Source organism: Saccoglossus kowalevskii, chromosome 16, assembly GCF_978046115.1.
Source record: "Saccoglossus kowalevskii chromosome 16, keSacKowa6.1, whole genome shotgun sequence".
Classification (NCBI taxonomy): domain Eukaryota; kingdom Metazoa; phylum Hemichordata; class Enteropneusta; family Harrimaniidae; genus Saccoglossus; species Saccoglossus kowalevskii.
The window spans coordinates 4888774-4912577 of record NC_140656.1 but is presented as its reverse complement, the minus strand read 5'-3'; the positions used below and the strand labels follow the sequence as shown (position 1 = coordinate 4912577).

At 33.3% G+C, this 23804-nt stretch overlaps 1 protein-coding gene across 2 annotated transcripts in view; it reads right to left on the bottom strand.

The window, feature by feature from the left end:
• Positions 1 to 23804, bottom strand: part of LOC102805869 (E3 ubiquitin-protein ligase DTX4-like) — a 56484-nt gene that overhangs the window by 6558 nt on the left and 26122 nt on the right. The window contains exons 2-5 of one of the 2 annotated variants that reach the window (XM_085491629.1): positions 14202 to 14895; positions 3364 to 3437; positions 2732 to 2887; positions 477 to 538 (exon numbers count right to left, since the gene is read on the bottom strand). In XM_085491629.1, the coding sequence (XP_085347755.1) occupies positions 477 to 538; positions 2732 to 2887; positions 3364 to 3437; positions 14202 to 14895 (986 nt within the window). The remainder of the gene's footprint in view (positions 1 to 476; positions 539 to 2731; positions 2888 to 3363; positions 3438 to 14201; positions 14896 to 23804) is intronic. The other variant, XM_085491631.1, reaches the window with a different exon arrangement.

The window sequence follows — 23804 nt, the reverse complement described above, 5'->3', positions numbered from 1 at the left end:
TGTATTTTTCGAATAAATGATGGTTGTATTTTAGTGAATCAGGCAGACATTTTGTCAGTATTTTAGAATATTTACCATTACAAGTGGTTCCAATAACATGAGAGAAATTGTAGACTGATGATATATATATGTATCTTAATTGGCGGGGTACCTTTTGTTAACCTGAATTATTCAAACAATCTGAGTTTTGAAAAATGATGAATATTGCAATTTTTCTTGAACATTGTATTCTATAGAATTGTGCTAAAAATAGCAATATTGTCACGGTAACACACAAAATATTGCTATTTTATGTTACCATTGAATTATAGCTATTATAACTATGGTTGCACTTAATAAACCAATCAACATTGTCACATGATTTATTCTTAACTTTTTCAAAAATTATGAGTACTACCTTAAATGACATTTGCCGACACTATCCCAACATTAATATTGTGTTTTGTGGTATGTCAGTATATAAATCACATTATTACCTCAGTTGGTGGCTTTTTGACTTTATTAACATATCTTTTCAATACATCATCAGGGTCTGTCACTGAAATAAAACAAAGATTAGTGAGACTTTAATACAAATCTGAATTGAACTCTATTGAAATCCAATTAAACACTATTAGAATATATATGTATTGTGGAAACTCCTAGGACTTAACAATTACATGTACATACAATATGTCATGATGGCTCATTTCTGGATTGATTTGATTTGGGGACCAAAACAAGAACAATATAAAGAAATATAAAATCAAAAATATGTTTTGTTCCTAGAAACATTTGGTTTATAGAATGATATTTGTACATGCATATGCAGGCTATATGGATAAAAAAAATGAATAAGGTTTTCAGTTTACATATATTTTTCAGACAAGTTTCTGGTTTGTTATGGTCTATACATGATTTGGTTTACATAGGGTTTGGTGTACACAGGGTATGGTTTCTATAGGGTTTGGTGTACATAGGGTATGGTTTACATAGGGTTTGGTGTACACAGGGTATGGTTTCTATAGGATTTGGTGTACACATGGTATGGTTTACATAGGGTTTGGTGTACACAGGGTATGGTTTACACATGGTATGGTTTACATAGGGTTTGGTGTACACAGGGTATGGTTTCTTTAGGGTTTGGTGTACACAGGGTATGGTTTCTATAGGGTTTGGTGTACACAGGGTATGGTTTCTATATGGTTTGATGTACACAGGGTTTGGTTTACATAGGCTTTGGTGTACACAGGGTATGGTTTCTATAGGGTTTGGTGTACACAGGGTATGGTTTCTATAGGGTTTGGTGTACACAGGGTTTGGTTTACATAGGGTTTGGTGTACACAGGGTATGGTTTCTATAGGGTTTGGTGTACACGGGGTATGGTTTCTATAGGGTTTGGTGTACACAGGGTATGGTTTCTATAGGGTTTGGTGTACACAGGGTTTGGTTTACATAGGGTTTGGTGTACATAGGGTTTGGTTTACATAGGGTTTGGTGTACACAGGTATGGTTTCTATAGGGTTTGGTGTACACAGGGTATGGTTTCTATCGGGTTTGGTGTACACAGGATATGGTTTCTATAGGGTTTGGTGTACACAGGGTATGGTTTACATAGGGTTTGGTGTACACAGGGTTTGGTTTACATAGGGTTTGGTGTACACATGGTATGGTTTACATAGGGTTTGGTGTACACAGGGTATGGTTTCTATAGGGTTTGGTGTACACAGGGTATGGTTTCTATAGGGTTTAGTGTACACAGGGTATGGTTTACATAGGGTTTGGTGTACACAGGATATGGTTTACATAGGGTTTGGTGTACACAGGGTATGGTTTCTATAGGGTTTGGTGTACACAGGGTATGGTTTACATAGGGTTTGGTTTACACAGAGTATGGCTTACATAGGGTTTGGTGTACACAGGGTATGGTTTCTATAGGGTTTGGTGTACACAGGGTATGGTTTACATATGGTTTGGTGTACACAGGGTATGGTTTCTATAGGGTTTGGTGTACACAGGGTATGGTTTACATATGGTTTGGTGTACACAGGGTATGGTTTCTATAGGGTTTGGTGTACACAGGGTATGGTTTACATATGGTTTGGTGTACACAGGTATGGTTTCTATAGGGTTTGGTGTACACAGGGTATGGTTTCTATAGGGTTTAGTGTACACAGGGTATGGTTTACATAGGGTTTGGTGTACACAGGGTATGGTTTCTATAGGGTTTAGTGTACACAGGGTATGGTTTACATAGGGTTTGGTGTACACAGGGTATGGTTTAAATAGGGTTTGGTGTACAAAGGGTATGGTTTACATAGGGTTTAGTGTACACAGGGTATGGTTTCTATAGGGTTTGGTGTACACAGGGTATGGTTTCTATAGGGTTTAGTGTACACAGGGTATGGTTTATATAGGGTTTGGTGTACACAGGGTATGGTTTCTATAGGGTTTGGTGTACACAGGGTATGGTTTACATAGGGTTTGGTGTACACAGGGTATGGTTTACATAGGGTTTGGTGTACACAGGGTATGGTTTCTATAGGGTTTGGTGTACACAGGGTATGGTTTCTATAGGGTTTAGTGTACACAGGGTATGGTTTCAATAGGGTTTGGTGTACCATGGAGCATAAAATGATCTTATTTTTAGCTCCATGGTTGTATGTAGGGTTGGGTTCACTTAGGGTTTGATTTATACAAAGTTTGGTTCACAAAGTGTTTGTTTTGTTTACATTAGTTTGTGTATCTTACCTTTAATAAGAGATAATCGTCTTCGTTTCTTGGGTGGTTTAATACCAGGTACAGGTTTACAATCATTCCTAGAAGTTGGTGGAGGTGTCATTCTTAATACAGGCGGATGAGAGAGCACAATGGGAACAGCTGGTGACATTAACATACTAGTCATACCTGAAGAGTGTGTCATGTGAGTATGAATTAAGGATAAGTAAATGAACACAGATTAGCTTACAATATAACACAATATTATTTACAATATATTATTATTTTAGGATTGGTGAAAATTATGCTATGCTAGTAGTACAATGTATATCACCAATGTAAGTTTAATTGAGCAGCAAAGATCACCGAGTCTGATCAGGCTGGATCATTGATAGTGAATATTCTGAATGGAATGGTATAATTTAAGCAGTATGGAACAAACATCCAACTACTCAAGATAAAATTTGTTACCGTATGTGCATTGTATTATTATAATAACAGCCAGAAATGTTTACAAAACACATAATACTGTTTGTATAAAATTACTGTTAGGAAATACCCCCAGAATGAAGGTCCCTATACAGTCATGAGATGTCAAATGAGACAATAGATATTTATACAAGAGTTAAATGGGAGAGAAGCAGTGGCTGCAGAGTTGAACTGACCTGTCATTACAGGACTCAGATTTGAAGTGTGAGCTCGGCTTGTTGATATGGTACATGGTGTGGACACTGATCTGCTATTAGAAATAGGAATATTAGTAACACTGGACAGTGGTGATACATAGAATATGAAGATCTCACAGAAACCATAAAACATACTGTGTGCATCTAATGCTCAAAGGTATTAGATAAATCTTTAAGTATACAATAAATTTAAATCCCGAAATCTGAAAAACCAAATTAAATGGATTAATAAGAATGAAGACACTAACTCCACATAGTTGCCTAGTTCATTCATGTTCAGTAACCATGGAAACCAACTCACATAATCTAAATCAGAACCAACTGAAAGCTAGCTTTAAAATTCTGGATACTGTAAACAGATTAATTTTTGCTGCCAGGAATTTTTATGATTTGAAGATTAAATGGCCTGTGTAAAGAAAAAATGTTGTGAAAGTCACTGGCATTTCATGTTGTAGGACCCTTGAGAACATTTTGTGAAAGTCAATGGCATTTCATGTTGTAGGACCCTTGAGAACATTTTGTGAAAGTCAATGGCATTTCATGTTGTAGGATCCTTGGGAACATTTTGTGAAAGTCACTGGCATTTCATGTTGTAGGACCCTTCAGAACATTTTGTGAAAGTCACTGGCATTTCATGTTGTAGGATCCTTGGGAACATTTTGTGAAAGTCACTGGCATTTCATGTTGTAGGACCCTTGAGAACATTTTGTGAAAGTCACTGGCATTTCATGTTGTAGGACCCTTGAGAACATTTTGTGAAAGTCACTGGCATTTCATGTTGTAGGACCCTTGAGAACATTTTGTGAAAGTCACTGGCATTTCATGTTGTAGGACCCTTGAGAACATTTTGTGAAAGTCAATGGCATTTCATGTTGTAGGATCCTTGGGAACATTTTGTGAAAGTCACTGGCATTTCATGTTGTAGGACCCTTGAGAACATTTTGTGAAAGTCACTGGCATTTCATGTTGTAGGATCCTTGGGAACATTTTGTGAAAGTCACTGGCATTTGATGTTGTAGGACCCTTCAGAACATTTTGTGAAAGTCACTGGCATTTCATGTTGTAGGACCCTTGAGAACATTTTGTGAAAGTCACTGGCATTTCATGTTGTAGGACCCTTGAAAACATTTTGTGAAAGTCACTGGCATTTCATGTTGTAGGACCCTTGAGAACATTTTGTGAAAGTCACTGGCATTTCATGTTGTAGGACCCTTGAGAACATTTTGTGAAAGTCACTGGCATTTCATGTTGTAGGACCCTTGAGAACATTTTGTGAAAGTCACTGGCATTTCATGTTGTAGGACCCTTGAGAACATTTTTTGAAAGTCACTGGCATTTCATGTTGTAGGACCCTTGAGAACATTTTGTGAAAGTCACTGGCATTTCATGTTGTAGGACCCGTGACAAAATTTACACTGACTCATGAAAATGTGCCTGTCACAAAATTTAGGAAGTTTACAGCAAATGTGATAGACCTTTATTGGACTTCATACGAGATCTGCATTTCCTATTGTTATAAAATACCTTATATCCAACACACCAACATGTAGTTAGTAATAATAATGATAATGAAATTTAGCATTAATTATAATATAATTGAGAAATTAGTGGAATAGATAATGATAGTAATGTAGTAATGTACAATGTTTTATTTTGGAGTGTTCATGCAGCTCTATTCAGCAATGGGTAGGGAAATACAGTGCAGTATACTGATGTTCTGGTTGTATACTAGTAGCAATGCTTTCTGGCTTGCTGTAAAAAATGCACATTCCTACTGTGAAAGCAATGTTTATCATGCCAAAAATGGAATATTGTTAACAGACATCCAGATTTCTATCCATGTAATACAAAACTGCACGTGTACAAACAATTATTATCTTTAATGCACTGAATTACTTTCAGATGCAGACTGTGAACTCATTTCTAGGTTTAACAAAAATAATGATTGGTAGTGTATTTATTTGACATCATGATTTCTGGACATAATTTATTCATCAAATTTTATGCCATCTATGCTTACTGACAGGTATGTACATTGTTGTCCTGGTGAATCAATGTGTTCTATTGAATCAATGTGTCCTGGTGAATCAATGTGTTCTGGTGAGTAAGACACTGTAAAGAACCCCTTTGTAAAGAAAAAGGGGCAGGAAGTAATACTGTAAAACCATTTAATTTCACTTATTTGATGTTTTGAGCATATTGACTGTGTTTTAATTTCACGATTTTGTCAAGGAAAGCTTTTTAGCACCATTTCCTTCTTTCTATCACAATTTCACAAAATAGTCCTGTTTATAGACTGCACCTTCTTTCAGAAGATTGGGACAAAAATGCCCAAATTCTTTGAATAAAAACTCAAAAATTATTAAAATTAGTTTATTTCTAAAAATATTGAAGAATATATTAAATAAAAGCTGAAAAATATTGGCGAGAAAGTCGGATTATACTTGTCAGCAAAAATAGCAAAATTAAAACCCAGTGAATGATTAATGTATTTACAGTATTTACTTTCTGTGTTGTCTTTTATTTTCCAGTGAATTTGAAATACTAAAGGTATTTTTGATTCATATTAAATATAGGAAATGAAACATGAAATAGATAAATAGAAATGAAAAATTTGTCACAATTTGTTGTTTAAAATTGTCACATAATTACTGATTTTGATTTATATCATCAACTATTAATTGTTATGAATAGAAACTGCCCACAAAGATGTAAAAATAAACATTTCTGCACTAATCTGTATAGAAAGACAAAAAGATGTAAAAATAAACATTTCTGCACTAATCTGTATAGAAAGACAAAAAGATGTAAAAATAAACATTTTTGGACTAATCTGTATAGAAAGACAAAAAGATGTAAAAATAAACATTTCTGCACTAATCTGTATAGAAAGACAAAAAGATGTAAAAATAAACATTTCTGCACTAATCTGTATAGAAAGACAAAAAGATGTAAAAATAAACATTTCTGCACTAATCTGTATAGAAAGACAAAAAGATGTAAAAATAAACATTTTTGCACTAATCTGTATAGAAAGACAAAAAGATGTAAAAATAAACATTTCTGCACTAATCTGTATAGAAAGACAAAAAGATGTAAAAATAAACATTTCTGCACTAATCTGTATAGAAAGACAAAAAGATGTAAAAATAAACATTTCTGCACTAATCTGTATAGAAAGACAAAAAGATGTAAAAATAAACATTTTTGGACTAATCTGTATAGAAAGACAAAAAGATGTAAAAATAAACATTTCTGCACTAATCTGTATAGAAAGACAAAAAGATGTAAAAATAAACATTTCTGCACTAATCTGTATAGAAAGACAAAAAGATGTAAAAATAAACATTTCTGCACTAATCTGTATAGAAAGACAAAAAGATGTAAAAATAAACATTTTTGCACTAATCTGTATAGAAAGACAAAAAGATGTAAAAATAAACATTTCTGCACTAATCTGTATAGAAAGACAAAAAGATGTAAAAATAAACATTTCTGCACTAATCTGTATAGAAAGACAAAAAGATGTAAAAATAAACATTTCTGCACTAATCTGTATAGAAAGACAAAAAGATGTAAAAATAAACATTTTTGCACTAATCTGTATAGAAAGACAAAAAGATGTAAAAATAAACATTTTTGGACTAATCTGTATAGAAAGACAAAAAGATGTAAAAATAAACATTTTTGCACTAATCTGTATAGAAAGACAAAAAGATGTAAAAATAAACATTTCTGCACTAATCTGTATAGAAAGACAAAAAGATGTAAAAATAAACATTTTTGCACTAATCTGTATAGAAAGACAAAAAGATGTAAAAATAAACATTTCTGCACTAATCTGTATAGAAAGACAAAAAGATGTAAAAATAAACATTTTTGCACTAATCTGTATAGAAAGACAAAAAGATGTAAAAATAAACATTTTTGCACTAATCTGTATAGAAAGACAAAAAGATGTAAAAATAAACATTTCTGCACTAATCTGTATAGAAAGACAAAAAGATGTAAAAATAAACATTTCTGCACTAATCTGTATAGAAAGACAAAAAGATGTAAAAATAAACATTTTTGCACTAATCTGTATAGAAAGACAAAAAGATGTAAAAATAAACATTTCTGCACTAATCTGTATAGAAAGACAAAAAGATGTAAAAATAAACATTTTTGCACTAATCTGTATAGAAAGACAAAAAGATGTAAAAATAAACATTTCTGCACTAATCTGTATAGAAAGACAAAAAGATGTAAAAATAAACATTTTTGCACTAATCTGTATAGAAAGACAAAAAGATGTAAAAATAAACATTTTTGCACTAATCTGTATAGAAAGACAAAAAGATGTAAAAATAAACATTTTTGCACTAATCTGTATAGAAAGACAAAAAGATGTAAAAATAAACATTTTTGCACTAATCTGTATAGAAAGACAAAAAGATGTAAAAATAAACATTTTTGCACTAATCTGTATAGAAAGACAAAAAGATGTAAAAATAAACATTTCTGCACTAATCTGTATAGAAAGACAAAAAGATGTAAAAATAAACATTTTTGCACTAATCTGTATAGAAAGACAAAAAGATGTAAAAATAAACATTTTTGCACTAATCTGTATAGAAAGACAAAAAGATGTAAAAATAAACATTTTTGCACTAATCTGTATAGAAAGACAAAAAGATGTAAAAATAAACATTTTTGCACTAATCTGTATAGAAAGACAAAAAGATGTAAAAATAAACATTTTTGCACTAATCTGTATAGAAAGACAAAAAGATGTAAAAATAAACATTTCTGCACTAATCTGTATAGAAAGACAAAAAGATGTAAAAATAAACATTTTTGCACTAATCTGTATAGAAAGACAAAAAGATGTAAAAATAAACATTTCTGCACTAATCTGTATAGAAAGACAAAAAGATGTAAAAATAAACATTTTTGCACTAATCTGTATAGAAAGACAAAAAGATGTAAAAATAAACATTTTTGCACTAATCTGTATAGAAAGACAAAAAGATGTAAAAATAAACATTTTTGGACTAATCTGTATAGAAAGACAAAAAGATGTAAAAATAAACATTTTTGCACTAATCTGTATAGAAAGACAAAAAGATGTAAAAATAAACATTTTTGCACTAATCTGTATAGAAAGACAAAAAGATGTAAAAATAAACATTTTTGCACTAATCTGTATAGAAAGACAAAAAGATGTAAAAATAAACATTTTTGCACTAATCTGTATAGAAAGACAAAAAGATGTAAAAATAAACATTTTTGCACTAATCTGTATAGAAAGACAAAAAGATGTAAAAATAAACATTTTTGCACTAATCTGTATAGAAAGACAAAAAGATGTAAAAATAAACATTTTTGGACTAATCTGTATAGAAAGACAAAAAGATGTAAAAATAAACATTTTTGGACTAATCTGTATAGAAAGACAAAAAGATGTAAAAATAAACATTTTTGCACTAATCTGTATAGAAAGACAAAAAGATGTAAAAATAAACATTTTTGGACTAATCTGTATAGAAAGACAAAAAGATGTAAAAATAAACATTTTTGCACTAATCTGTATAGAAAGACAAAAAGATGTAAAAATAAACATTTTTGCACTAATCTGTATAGAAAGACAAAAAGATGTAAAAATAAACATTTCTGCACTAATCTGTATAGAAAGACAAAAAGATGTAAAAATAAACATTTCTGCACTAATCTGTATAGAAAGACAAAAAGATGTAAAAATAAACATTTTTGCACTAATCTGTATAGAAAGACAAAAAGATGTAAAAATAAACATTTTTGCACTAATCTGTATAGAAAGACAAAAAGATGTAAAAATAAACATTTTTGCACTAATCTGTATAGAAAGACAAAAAGATGTAAAAATAAACATTTTTGCACTAATCTGTATAGAAAGACAAAAAGATGTAAAAATAAACATTTTTGCACTAATCTGTATAGAAAGACAAAAAGATGTAAAAATAAACATTTCTGCACTAATCTGTATAGAAAGACAAAAAGATGTAAAAATAAACATTTTTGCACTAATCTGTATAGAAAGACAAAAAGATGTAAAAATAAACATTTTTGCACTAATCTGTATAGAAAGACAAAAAGATGTAAAAATAAACATTTTTGCACTAATCTGTATAGAAAGACAAAAAGATGTAAAAATAAACATTTTTGCACTAATCTGTATAGAAAGACAAAAAGATGTAAAAATAAACATTTCTGCACTAATCTGTATAGAAAGACAAAAAGATGTAAAAATAAACATTTCTGCACTAATCTGTATAGAAAGACAAAAAGATGTAAAAATAAACATTTTTGCACTAATCTGTATAGAAAGACAAAAAGATGTAAAAATAAACATTTTTGCACTAATCTGTATAGAAAGACAAAAAGATGTAAAAATAAACATTTCTGCACTAATCTGTATAGAAAGACAAAAAGATGTAAAAATAAACATTTCTGCACTAATCTGTATAGAAAGACAAAAAGATGTAAAAATAAACATTTCTGCACTAATCTGTATAGAAAGACAAAAAGATGTAAAAATAAACATTTTTGCACTAATCTGTATAGAAAGACAAAAAGATGTAAAAATAAACATTTTTGCACTAATCTGTATAGAAAGACAAAAAGATGTAAAAATAAACATTTTTGCACTAATCTGTATAGAAAGACAAAAAGATGTAAAAATAAACATTTTTGCACTAATCTGTATAGAAAGACAAAAAGATGTAAAAATAAACATTTTTGGACTAATCTGTATAGAAAGACAAAAAGATGTAAAAATAAACATTTTTGCACTAATCTGTATAGAAAGACAAAAAGATGTAAAAATAAACATTTTTGCACTAATCTGTATAGAAAGACAAAAAGATGTAAAAATAAACATTTTTGCACTAATCTGTATAGAAAGACAAAAAGATGTAAAAATAAACATTTTTGCACTAATCTGTATAGAAAGACAAAAAGATGTAAAAATAAACATTTTTGCACTAATCTGTATAGAAAGACAAAAAGATGTAAAAATAAACATTTTTGCACTAATCTGTATAGAAAGACAAAAAGATGTAAAAATAAACATTTCTGCACTAATCTGTATAGAAAGACAAAAAGATGTAAAAATAAACATTTTTGCACTAATCTGTATAGAAAGACAAAAAGATGTAAAAATAAACATTTTTGGACTAATCTGTATAGAAAGACAAAAAGCAGAATTTCATAAAAATGAATCATCAGAATGTCCTAATAATTCTTGACAACAATAAGCACCCATCTCATAACTACCGGTACATACTTAATTTGCATAATAAGAAACCAAACGTATTATTGGGATATGGTGAGAACTTTTTACCATATAAACCAATGGTAAATGGCTCAAAATCACAATTTTTATGGATGTTTGATCTGTATCTTGTGCGAGAAGTACCGTATTTGTCTTCAATTAGGCGCCACTTTGTTACACTTTCATGTCATGGTGGCGCTTATTTGTGGTTAAATTTGAGCAACTTTGTTTCAAATGGCGCTTATTTCAAGCACTTCAAGTTCTAGTACCGGTAATTGTGTTACAAGCCATTGTTTTTGCTCCATTCTGGTGATAGATTATTGACAATATTTTACATTACATTCTGACGCTTAGTCACTGTAGCCTTTATTTTAAATACTGAGTAAATGACCCGTTTTCAGACAGTTTAGAAAGTTATACAAAAAATATCATTCTTTAGAAAACATTCACAGTTTGCCGTACAATCAACAGAAAAATAAAACAAACACAAATTCAACGCTTAGTAGTCAATGATCACAGTAGCAAAATCCGGTCATGCTGCATTCCACGGTTACGATTATTACTCAGTAGTAGTTATAATAACGTACAAAAAATAAAATGCAAGTAAAATTCAACTTAATTTCATTGTAAGCGAATGATTCTGGTCGCATGTAAACGCTCGGCGCGATTCGATGTCTGCCATGCTTCCTGTCTAGGACTTGACCTCGAACGCGTTTTTTGACCTGATAGGTCAAGTCGTTAATTAACCAATCAAAATGCTGGATGATGCCAACGTGATCAAATTACCATATCTCATTTAAATAATGTATGAACGCAATGCGGAAGTGATTTGCCGATGTTTGCGATATTTTGGCTTTGATTTTGGTGGGAAAAACGGCATGATTTTTTTTCAAATCAAGAAATTAGTTATTTTTGGAAAGTAAACTGAGCATTTAAAGAATAATTTAACACTGTTTACTGTGACAACAGCGCATTTGAAACAGAACATTTTTGTTTTAATTTCGTTTTTATGGACTTACTGCGAAATTAAAAACCACGCTGATATTTTCTACAGTAGACTAAAAAGACATGTTTCAAGAGATTATAGACCGATTTCTTAAAAATTGTTAGAAACAAAACCATTTTTTTTTACACAAAAGCCATTCGTACAGTAACAGCGAGGGACTTCCGCGATCGCGTCCATCGCTACGAACCGGTAGTCGATCCGCCGGCGCCCAATTCACGATCATTACGTGCCAAAATTTCAACTTTGTCTGGCGCTTAATTGAGGTGTAAAATACAAAGTTTTTGTGGCACTGGCGCCAAATTGAAGGTGGCGCTTAACTGAAGACAAATACGGTAGTTTGGTGACCATATATTTTTTTATCTGTGATTTAGAACAATAGCATAAAAGATCACTTGCTTTAAAGTAGTAGCCACTCTACCCACCTTTGAGCTCTAAAGCCAACTTTTGTCATGTTTCACAAAATAAAAACCAACTTAATTTTTTGCATATTTTTTTTCAAAAAAGTTTCAGCAGAAAAGATTCTGGTGCACAGAGGTTAACAGCAACAACTATGTATATAGACAGACCAATTACAGGTGATGGTCATTGCAACCATGTGGATTTCTGTTAAAATTTTGGGTGACCAAGCATTTTGCAACGCACAGTTCCTTTTTTGCATTTAAAGTTGTAGTCACACTTAATGCTTAGAGATGAAATTTGAACAAAAACATATATTTTTAAATATTGTTGTTTGATTCTTACCAAAAACTAAAAATGTTGCGTTTACAGGACACACAACAGTATTCATAAGATCAAAACCACTAATACAAATGTGCAGTTATTGTTATTGTATATGTATAAAAACAATCAGTGCACAACTAAAATGGTCGGCAGGTGGCCATCTTTGGTCAGCTGATAATATTATCATAAGCCATCCCTTAATGATGTACTGTCTACGGATAATGTGAATCATTCAAAGCATGTACAAGTTAGAATTGCTGTGCATCAACTACCCACAATAGTTAATTCTCCCACATAGTTTGAAAGTAAATTGTTCAAAACATGCTCAAGTTCTGGACATACCAAAATATACCTAACTTTAATGTATTTAAAAAACAAAAATGTCCACCAGTCGGCCACCATGATCCAATCACAAAATCAACACACATGCATATGTATCAGACTAGGTGCTGAGTATGTGCAAGGTTTGAAGAGAATTGGTCTAAGTATATCTTACATACAGCGTTAAATGCCCAGAAACACCTACACATGTAGTCATTATTAGTCTCCAGTACCAATATATCAAACACACATCGGCCTTCAACTGACTCACGGTGACAGTACTAAGGTCACATATTAACACATGTACATGTATAAATTTACTATTATTTGATTGATTTAGGTTTGAATTATATATTAATGTCACCATATATGACAATGTGTCATCCCTAGAAGTCAAACTGATGTGTAATAACTTGTGACAATATTTAACAATTTACCCAGTAATATCAGCACAATTATCAAATTGAAGGTACTATCTGTGACCATAAATTACCAAACTTGTTATAATTTTATAATTATACTAAACTTCATGAAAAAGATGTCATGTAATCTGAATATTAAATTTAAAATCTACTATGGCAGCTCATTTGTATAAATAGTCTTTTATTTCTATTTATTTGGTAGTTTAATGTTGCATGGTAGTATTAATACTTATCACAAGATTTCCCTGACTTTTACCATATGGTTTTGTTTTATGTTAGTTCAGATACAATTCAGACAAAGAACTTGGTCACCAAACTATTTTTTCATCAAAAAAATGTGTCATTCACCCAGGAAATGGAGATTGCTGAGCCATTTACCGTTGGCTTGTACGGTAAAAAGACATTGTATACAAGTACATAGAGTATGTAGTTACATTTATTAGACTGGTGCTCATAAATAAACTTGTTACAAATCTCTGAAAAATTCTGATAGTTGCTTTAACCTTTTCACTACCAGACTTTCTCGCCCAAATTTGTCTGTACCTTTAACTTATATTCTGAACCAGCCAAAATTTAGTAAATTTTCAGTTTTTACTCAAAAACTATAAACAAGGACTATTTTGTGATGGATTTTACTTATCAGCGAAAATAGCAAAATTAAAACCAAGTGAATAATTAATGCATTCACAGTAGATGAAAAACAAAAATTATGAAATCAACAATTTTGACACAAAAAAACATGATAATATTTTTGTGTTCATTTAATAAGATGAATGCCTGCAAACAACCTTCACTACAGTTTTTTATTTAGAAGCATGTTGGTAGTAAAATGCCAAGTTGGAATTAACATGATGATTATATGCGAGCATCCGATATCATTAAAATACAGCTCTGATACAAATGAAGCCTACTGACATTACTACTCAGCTAAAACAAGTAATATGATCATCTTATTCCCCTTTTTTCTTTACAAAAAGCTCCCTTGTAAAAAAATTTCAAAACAGGTTTCATAAATGTGATAGAATCTTTCACTTATTGTAGGCAATGTGCTTACCTGACCATTCTGCTGACAGGTACAGACATTGTCATCGCTGATGACGAAGACAGAGCACTACTAGATGATCCTGACGAAGATGGTAATGGAGAGGCAGTTACCATGCCAACAGACGAATTTGAAGCTGAAGCCACAATGCCACTATCACTATTTGGTGAAACGATACCACTGGTCGATGGTGTAACATTATTCATATCAGTACTACTGATAGAGCTGACAGATCCCACATCAGACAAGGATGGCTTACTATCAGATGGAGACAATTTTGTAGAACTGGATCTCCCGATTTTACTTTTTATGCCACTGAGAGGGGAATCACCCACTCCACATGGAGCCGAAATAGAATGTTTCAGTTTCCTATCTGGATTGTTATTGCTTGTAGAGTGGGGATCATTGTCATCAGCTACTGGGTATCCCACCGACATTTGGATCCTTCTGATCTCACGGGTAAATCCAGTACCATTGCGTATCTGAATCATATTTGTTAAGTCAATGATGTATGGAAGTCCACATGCAGTTTGCGTCAAATTAATTTGTTCTTGTTTTTTTTCAAATGCTGTTTCCAAAATACAGCATATGTCTAAGTCATAGGTGTTCCAACTGCCTGGGACATCACCAATCCACTGCCAAAGTACCCCTTTAGCTGGAGCAGACTCAGCTGGGTAAATTTGTCTTCTTACTGATCTAGCTGTATCTGAAACAATAAATTTATGAAAATGCATTAATTTTAAGAATAGCAGTTGAAAAAAAATGTATTACGTAATGATTAATATAACTTTCTTGAAAGTACATGCACATGACTCTGAGATGAGAGCATATTGGGAAATATGTAAATGAATACAAAGCGGTAGCAACAATATCAAATGAAGTTAATTTCATCAATGTTTTTTTTTAAAAATATTTATCTGCCAGGTGAACTTTCTGGGTATTAATTAAAGTCACTGCTATCTCTCCTAAGTTTTTTGGTTTAGGTGCATGTGTTCAAACCAAACTTAACACTCCATGTTTGGGAGTGACAGTGCTCTGATTCATACTGCTGAGTAAACAGTCAGCTTTGAGAGTTGAACATCCCTGATGCAAGGCTAACAGACTAACCACTGTACAAATGCCAAGGTTTCATCAACGTATTATCATCAACACTGATACAGTTTCAAACCTCATGACGACCCATCTCATGAAACGTTTGACGTCAAATTGATCAGAGATAAAGATACAACATGGTGAAAAGGTTACAACGATTTCATCTGAGACATGTTAAGAATATAATTAAACAAGTCATGTTCAAAAGTAAACGAAACTAAAATAAATCTCAAGATCATTTTGAATCAGAACTTGAAATACCGTTGTAAATGTAAATACAGGTGATGTATAATGTGATAATAAAGTCTGAATGCAAACAGTCAATGCATGTCAGAGAAATAGCCTACATAATACAAAATTTGAATCTGATCTGAAAAAATCAAATGACATGTGGTTAGGTCACATTATGTATTTCTAGTTTGATGACCAAGATCTGGAATGGCAGAAATGCTTGATTTTGATGCATTTTTAACATTAAAAGAGTCACCATTTGACCAGCTTGGATGTACATATATGTGATATGATGTATGATGTATATATAAAGTTTGAATATGATCAGTCAAGGTGTGTCAGAGATATAGCCTTGAAGCGCATTCATTAAAACAAAATGGCCACCAGTTGGCCATTTTGAATATAACCACAAAAATTTGTATATGTTACCAGTTTGAATTTTGCGACACAAAGTGTATGTCAGCTGATACATTACACTGTAAATACTTATTTTAATGTTCAAATTTAGTTAGCAGCTGATTTAGATTACCGAGTACATGTCGCCTATTATTGTGAGACTTTGAAAAATCTATGAATAACAGACTAGTGAATAGGTGGGGCAGTGGACAGGCCTTACATATATATGGGTCAGTCTGCACATACAAGTTTCTATAGTTATGTACTTGTACTGAAGTCATGGAGACAGCCAATCAGTGATGACACAGAATAATGTGTTGTCTCCGTATTTACATAGCAATTCACCAGACCATGTCACTCTAAATGGCTGAATTCCAGGATACAGCTGATTACCCTTTTAACAGATGTACTGATATCAAATACACTATGTTCGATTTGGTGATGTTCACAAACTGCCAGAATAAACAGTCTCTCATACAAATTTTAGCTTTATGCCCAGCTGGAATTTTAGGGCTTGGATAAAATCAGCGAAAATAATAATCATAAAATGTACAAGTTTATTTTTGTCTGAAATTCTGTGTATACATGTATGATTTAGCTGACAATATGCTGTAAAAGAATATTTAGATCGTGTAACCTGTTCATCACCAGACTTTTTCACCTAAATTTTTCTGTACTTTTTTCTCATATTCTTCAATATTACGAGAAATGAACCCTAATTTTGGAACCAACAGACAAAATTTGAGTCAATTATCAGTTTTTACTTAAAAATTTGTCCATTTTTGTCCTAATTTTCTGAAGAAAAGTGCAGCCTATAAACAGGACTATTTTGTGAGGGAACTGGTGGTGAAAAGGTTAATATCAGCGGAATATTTACTTGTTTGTTAAGGAAACAGTACATGTAATTGTGCAAGTATCAGTGAATCACACACTAATAAAACCCAGGTAAAAATTAAGATTTATAAAGTATAGAATTTATTTTTCGATAAAAAGACTTTTATGGTGTTCTGTATAGAATTTATTTTCACTCATTTTTGACAAGTTGAATGTAAAATATAGGAAAAAGATATATTGGCTACAGGGTACGAATTACATTTTCAAATTTAATTTATCTGCTTCAAACTTAATAACAGTGTTCAATCAAGATGAAAATAAATTGATTGTGAGAATTTACAGTTGTGTTTTGTAAACCATATGATACAGTTGGTAAATGCAATTAACATACTGCCATAGCTTTAAGGATTTCTGTCTGCTTTCTATTTTCTATTACTTCCCCTTACATAGCCTTTAAACCCACCTTTGTCATTTTTCTGTTACTCAAAGCCATGTCACTACTATACAAGCAATGATTTGATGAATATAAACCATTTTAATGTGACACGCAGCTATATTTTAATTTATTTTCTTCTATTCACACTAGATAGGGTTAACAAATGGAAATCAAATTGTCCTCTTATTAATTTTTACTTTAGTAAATCAGTAAAATTATTGTCCTTAATTAACTTAAATGAGTGCCAAAGTCAACTTCAGAAACCATCCACAAAATAATGTAGTTTCATTTATAGTCTGCTCTTTTTTCACATGAAATGTGGTGAAAATTTCAAATTTTTGATCAAAAGCTAAAAGTATTGTCAAATTTTGTCTGTTTGGTTCAATTTAGTAAAATTGTAATTTAGTAAAAATTACAGAAAATTTATCCAAGTTTGAGCGGGAAAACATTTGGTACTGAAAGGTAAACAGTGCATGACTACCAAAAAAGTCTGTCTGCATACTGGTGAGAGACTAATATCTCTCTTTGCAATACGCAGTATTATATATATAACAATATCTAAAAATTATCTCTGGATTGTTACTCTGTGTGTCATTGGTATTTAATACAGTTGTCAAAATATACATGTATCACATGGTGTGGATCAACTACCATAGAATATTATTGCAGCTAAAACAATACAAACACATATACATCATAGTTGCTTATATGATAAAGATATTTATTAAGGTACATGTAGCACCAGAAAAAACAAGTTAAACGGATATGAGATTCAGACATTCTCTAAAATTCTAAAAATTAAAAGTATTTTACTATATTGAGCTACACTTCATCTGTGTAGGTGAATAAAGAATATGCCATTTAATGTTTATATCTAGGGGATTACATGATGGCCTATTTCACTATTATGCTTTTTCAACCATTGTGACTATTGAAAATTATTGAATTTTAATAACACTGTAGGCTAGATGATCATACCCCATTTTTTTTTCTACAACCAAAAAACATGCCCGCCATGATCTTGGATTACATCAGCAAATACTGTTTATCTGGAAGTACTTTTTGAACACTTAACCCATGGAATGCTTACATGTAGGTACCATATGTGATAAAATCATGTGATTACATTTTGCAGGAAATAGTGCTGTATTTTGACATTATTATAGACATGCCATTTATCTGCTGTCTGTTTAATGTGATCCATGTGTTGTTAACATGTGATCCATGTGTTGTTAACATGTGATCCATGTGCTGTTAACATGTGATCCATGTGCTGTTAACATCTGATCCACGTGCTTTTATATGTGATCCATGTGCTGTTTACATGTGATCCATGTGCTGTTTACATGTGATCCATGTGCTGTTTACATGTGATCCATGTGCTGTTTACATGTGATCCATGTGCTGTTTACATGTGATCCATGTGCTGTTTACATGTGATCCATGTGCTGTTTACATGTGATCCATGTGCTGTTTACATGTGATCTATGTGCAGTTTACATGTAATCTATATGCCGTTTACATGTGGTCTATGTGCTGTTTACATGTGATCTATATGCAGTTTACATGTGATCTATGTGCCGTTTACATGTGATCTATGTGCCGTTTACATGTAATCTATATGCCGTTTACATGTGATCTATGTGCCGTTTACATGTAATCTATGTGCCGTTTACATATAATCTATATGCCGTTTACATGTAATCTATGTGCCGTTTACATGTGATCTATGTGCCGTTTACATGTGATCTATGTGCCGTTTACATGTAATCTATATGCCGTTTACATGTGATCTATGTGCAGTTTACATGTAATCTATATGCCGTTTACATGTGATCTATGTGCCGTTTACATGTAATCTATATGCCGTTTACATGTGATCTATGTGCAGTTTACATGTGATCTATATGCCGTTTACATGTGGTCTATGTGCTGTTTACATGTGATCTATATGCCGTTTACATGTGACTATGTGCTGTTTACATGTGATCTATATGCCGTTTACATGTGATCTATGTGCCGTTTACATGTGATCTATATGCCGTTTACATGTGGTCTATGTGCTGTTTACATGTGATCTATATGCCGTTTACATGTGGTCTATGTGCTGTTTACATGTGGTCTATGTGCTGTTCACATGTGGTCTATGTGCTGTTTACATCTGATTCATACAGCATTGAGATATCATCAGATCACACATTTACAGGGTTTTCAATCGATTTCAAAGATTACATGTACTTGTAAATTTAGAGAGAACATATCCTAGTAATCACAATTTTCATGCATGACAGCACCTTTGACAAGTATGGCATTTCATCAAATTGTCAATAAGACTTAGTGACAGCTTAAAAGATCCAAAACAATAGTCAACATTTTTGACACAGCACACTAATATCTGTGCTACTACATGTACATGTACTACTCTGGCAATATGTCATAAGATATTGTGAGATATGGAGTTTTCTTAGTTTATAAAAGTAATGCAAGTCATATACATATAGCATACACAAATTACAGTGAAACACTGAACTTTCACAACAAGCAATTTTAAAGATTTGATAATTTAAAAGTGTAAAAGTAAATTGTTTACTGGTCCAAAATTATTGAAAATCATTCTCTTGGTAAATCAAAGTTTTTATACTATGATAAACCGTGAACCATACTACTGGGTGCAAAGTATTATTTGAACTATAGTGAGTTGGACAATAAATATCTGAGGATTGTGCATGTTATATGCATGGTACTATGTATGTCATTTCAGAGCATCTAATTTATTTATTTTCGCTTGGAATTCTTTTGACCTATTTTCACTGAAGGAATGATTAAATCCAATGAATATACCTTTTTTCATATACTTTACATTCAACTCGCCAAAAATCAGTGAAAATTAATTCCAGCAAAAATAAAGTTTTTTACAATATTTGATTTCCAAAAGGAACACAAAAATGTGAACACAAGCCTAGCAAATTTATTTTGTGGTTATTCTCGAGCGCAGAGCTACGTCACGAATGTTCTATGTTGCTAAGATGCATACCACTGTACCATGCATTACTATGGGCTCTGTGAGGGCTGCTGTGGAATGCTGGTCGAGGAGCCGATGAAAACAGCAAAAGTCAAGGAAACTGCATAAACTCAACTTTGAGACAATCCTGAACAACCAAATATATATATGTTGCAAATGTACATGTAGGATAATTTTGTTACACTGTTCAGGAGAGTCTCAACAACCCAATGTTTTCTGAGAGTTGTTGGCTTTTGTTTTCACCCTTTGCCGGGCAGTGAAAATGCCTGGAATAAGTCCACAAGAATAATAAGCAAACAATGCATGACCATGTTTTATCCACAGTGATTTAATATATAAAAACATACTACTGTTACATACATTTATTGTGTACATCCATGTAGCTCCATATACATGTACAATAATGATCAAACGACCAACAGCGCCATAATGAATGAGAAGTTAATTCTATGTAAGATAGTATGCGAGATGCAGTGATGTGGGTTTTTTGAGTTCATTTGTAATAACATGCTCTTGTTTTTACATCACAATCCCTACTGAATTGGAATGCAGGAGATTAATATGTACTTGATCTATAGCAATGACATACATAGCACAATGTTCCAATATAGGAAATGGTACAATAAAGTGTGAAATGCACGTAATGTAATTGCACTGATTATAAGAGTAATCTCTTTTTGTTAAAACACAGTACAATTCTGTAATCAATTAATTATACAAATTAGAACTTCTTTTGTGAGTGTAAAATCTCAGAAAGGCATAAACCTTTGTGAGCACAATAATTGTCACAGTCAATTTATACTAGCGAAATCAATCACTTAAGGATATACATTTTCAGACATAGTTAGGCTCACTGGAATCATTTTATTACGGAACCACAAATATGGAGTTTTGATTGGAGAGTCCATAATACTAGTTCACATCACTATAGCTGAGAATCTGCAGCACAATTAATTTAATTATGTAGTATGTAGTAGCTTAGTTTGATGACTGCGGTACCAGAATGGGTCCTACATGGCATATATTGACTATTATGGCAGCTGTATGGGACCCAAACAACCCAGTGAAACTATGGCAGTTGTATGGGAACCCATACAGCAAGGTGAGACGACTGTGCCACTTGTATACTTTCCACACAACATGGTTTAATGACTTTGACAGTTGTACAAATATGGGACCCACACTGTGTGGTAAGATGACTATGGCAGTTGTACTAATATGGGACCCACACTGTGTGGTTAGACGACTATGACAGTTTTACAAATATGGGACCCACACTGTGTGGTTAGACGACTATGGCAGTTGTACAAATATGGGACCCACACTGTGTGGTTAGACGACTATGGCTGTTGTACAAATATGGGACCCACACTGTGTGGTTAGGTGACAATGGCAGTTGTACAAATATGGGACCCACATTGTGTGGTTAGACGACTATGGCAGTTGTACAAATATGGGACCCACACTGTGTGGTTAGACGACTATGGCAGTTGTACAAATATGGGATCCACACAGTGAGGTTAGACGACTATGGCAGTTGTACAAATATGGGACCCACACTGTGTGGTTAGACGACTATGGCAGTTGTACAAATATGGGACCCACACTGTGTGGTTAGACGACTATGGCAGTTGTACAAATATGGGATCCACACAGTGAGGTTAGACGACTATGGCAGTTGTACAAATATGGGACCCACACTGTGTGGTTAGACGACTATGGCAGTTGTACAAATATGGGATCCACACAGTGAGGTTAGACGACTATGGCAGTTGTACAAATATGGGACCCACACTGTGTGGTTAGACGACTATGGCAGTTGTACAAATATGGGATCCACACAGTGTGGTTAGACGACTATGGCAGTTGTACAAATATGGGACCCACACTGTGTGGTTAGACGACTATGGCAGTTGTACAAATATGGGATCCACACAGTGAGGTTAGACAACTATGGCAGTTGTACAAATATGGGACCCACACTGTGTAGTTAGACGACTATGGCAGTTGTACAAATATGGGACCCACACTGTGTGGTTAGACGACTATGGCAGTTGTACAAATATGGGACACACACTGTGTAGTTAGACGACTATGGCAGTTGTACAAATATGGGACCCACACTGTGTGGTTAGACGACTATGGCAGTTGTACAAATATGGGATCCACACAGTGAGGTTAGACGACTATGGCAGTTGTACAGATATGGGACCCACACTGTGTGGTTAGACGACTATGGCAGTTGTACAAATATGGGACCCACACTGTGTAGTTAGACGACTATGGCAGTTGTACAAATATGGGACCCACACTGTGTGGTTAGACGACTATGGCAGTTGTACAAATATGGGATCCACACAGTGAGGTTAGACGACTATGGCAGTTGTACAGATATGGGACCCACACTGTGTGGTTAGACGACTATGGCAGTTGTACAAATATGGGACCCACACTGTGTGGTTAGACGACTATGGCAGTTGTACAAATACTGTAAAATGACTAATTTTCACTGGGTTTAAATTTCACTGATTTACCATTTCGGGCATATTCAGTGGGTTTTAAATTCACGGTTTCGTCATTTAGATAATGTGTTCTATGCTAAATTTTACATATTCACTGTGTTTTAATTTAGCGCATTTTTCCAGTCAGCGAAATAAGCTAAATTAAAACCCAGTGAATAATTACCCCCTTTACAGTATGGGATCCACACAGTGAGGTTAGACGACTATGGCAGTTGTACAAATATGGGACCCACACTGTGTGGTTAGACGACTATGGCAGTTGTACAAATATGGGATCCACACAGTGAGGTTAGACGACTATGGCAGTTGTACAAATATGGGACCCACACTGTGTGGTTAGACGACTATGGCAGTTGTACAAATATGGGACCCACACTGTGTGGTTAGACGACTATGGCAGTTGTACAAATATGGGATCCACACAGTGAGGTTAGACGACTATGGCAGTTGTACAAATATGGGACCCACACTGTGTGGTTAGACGACTATGGCAGTTGTACAAATATGGGACCCACACAGTGAGGTTAGACGACTATGGCAGTTGTACAAATATGGGACCCACACTGTGTGGTTAGACGACTATGGCAGTTGTACAAATATGGGACCCACACTGTGTGGTTAGACGACTATGGCAGTTGTACAAATATGGGATCCACACAGTGAGGTTAGACAACTATGGCAGTTGTACAAATATGGGACCCACACTGTGTAGTTAGACGACTATGGCAGTTGTACAAATATGGGACCCACACTGTGTGGTTAGACGACTATGGCAGTTGTACAAATATGGGACACACACTGTGTAGTTAGACGACTATGGCAGTTGTACAAATATGGGACCCACACTGTGTGGTTAGACGACTATGGCAGTTGTACAAATATGGGATCCACACAGTGAGGTTAGACGACTATGGCAGTTGTACAGATATGGGACCCACACTGTGTGGTTAGACGACTATGGCAGTTGTACAAATATGGGACCCACACTGTGTAGTTAGACGACTATGGCAGTTGTACAAATATGGGACCCACACTGTGTGGTTAGACGACTATGGCAGTTGTACAAATATGGGATCCACACA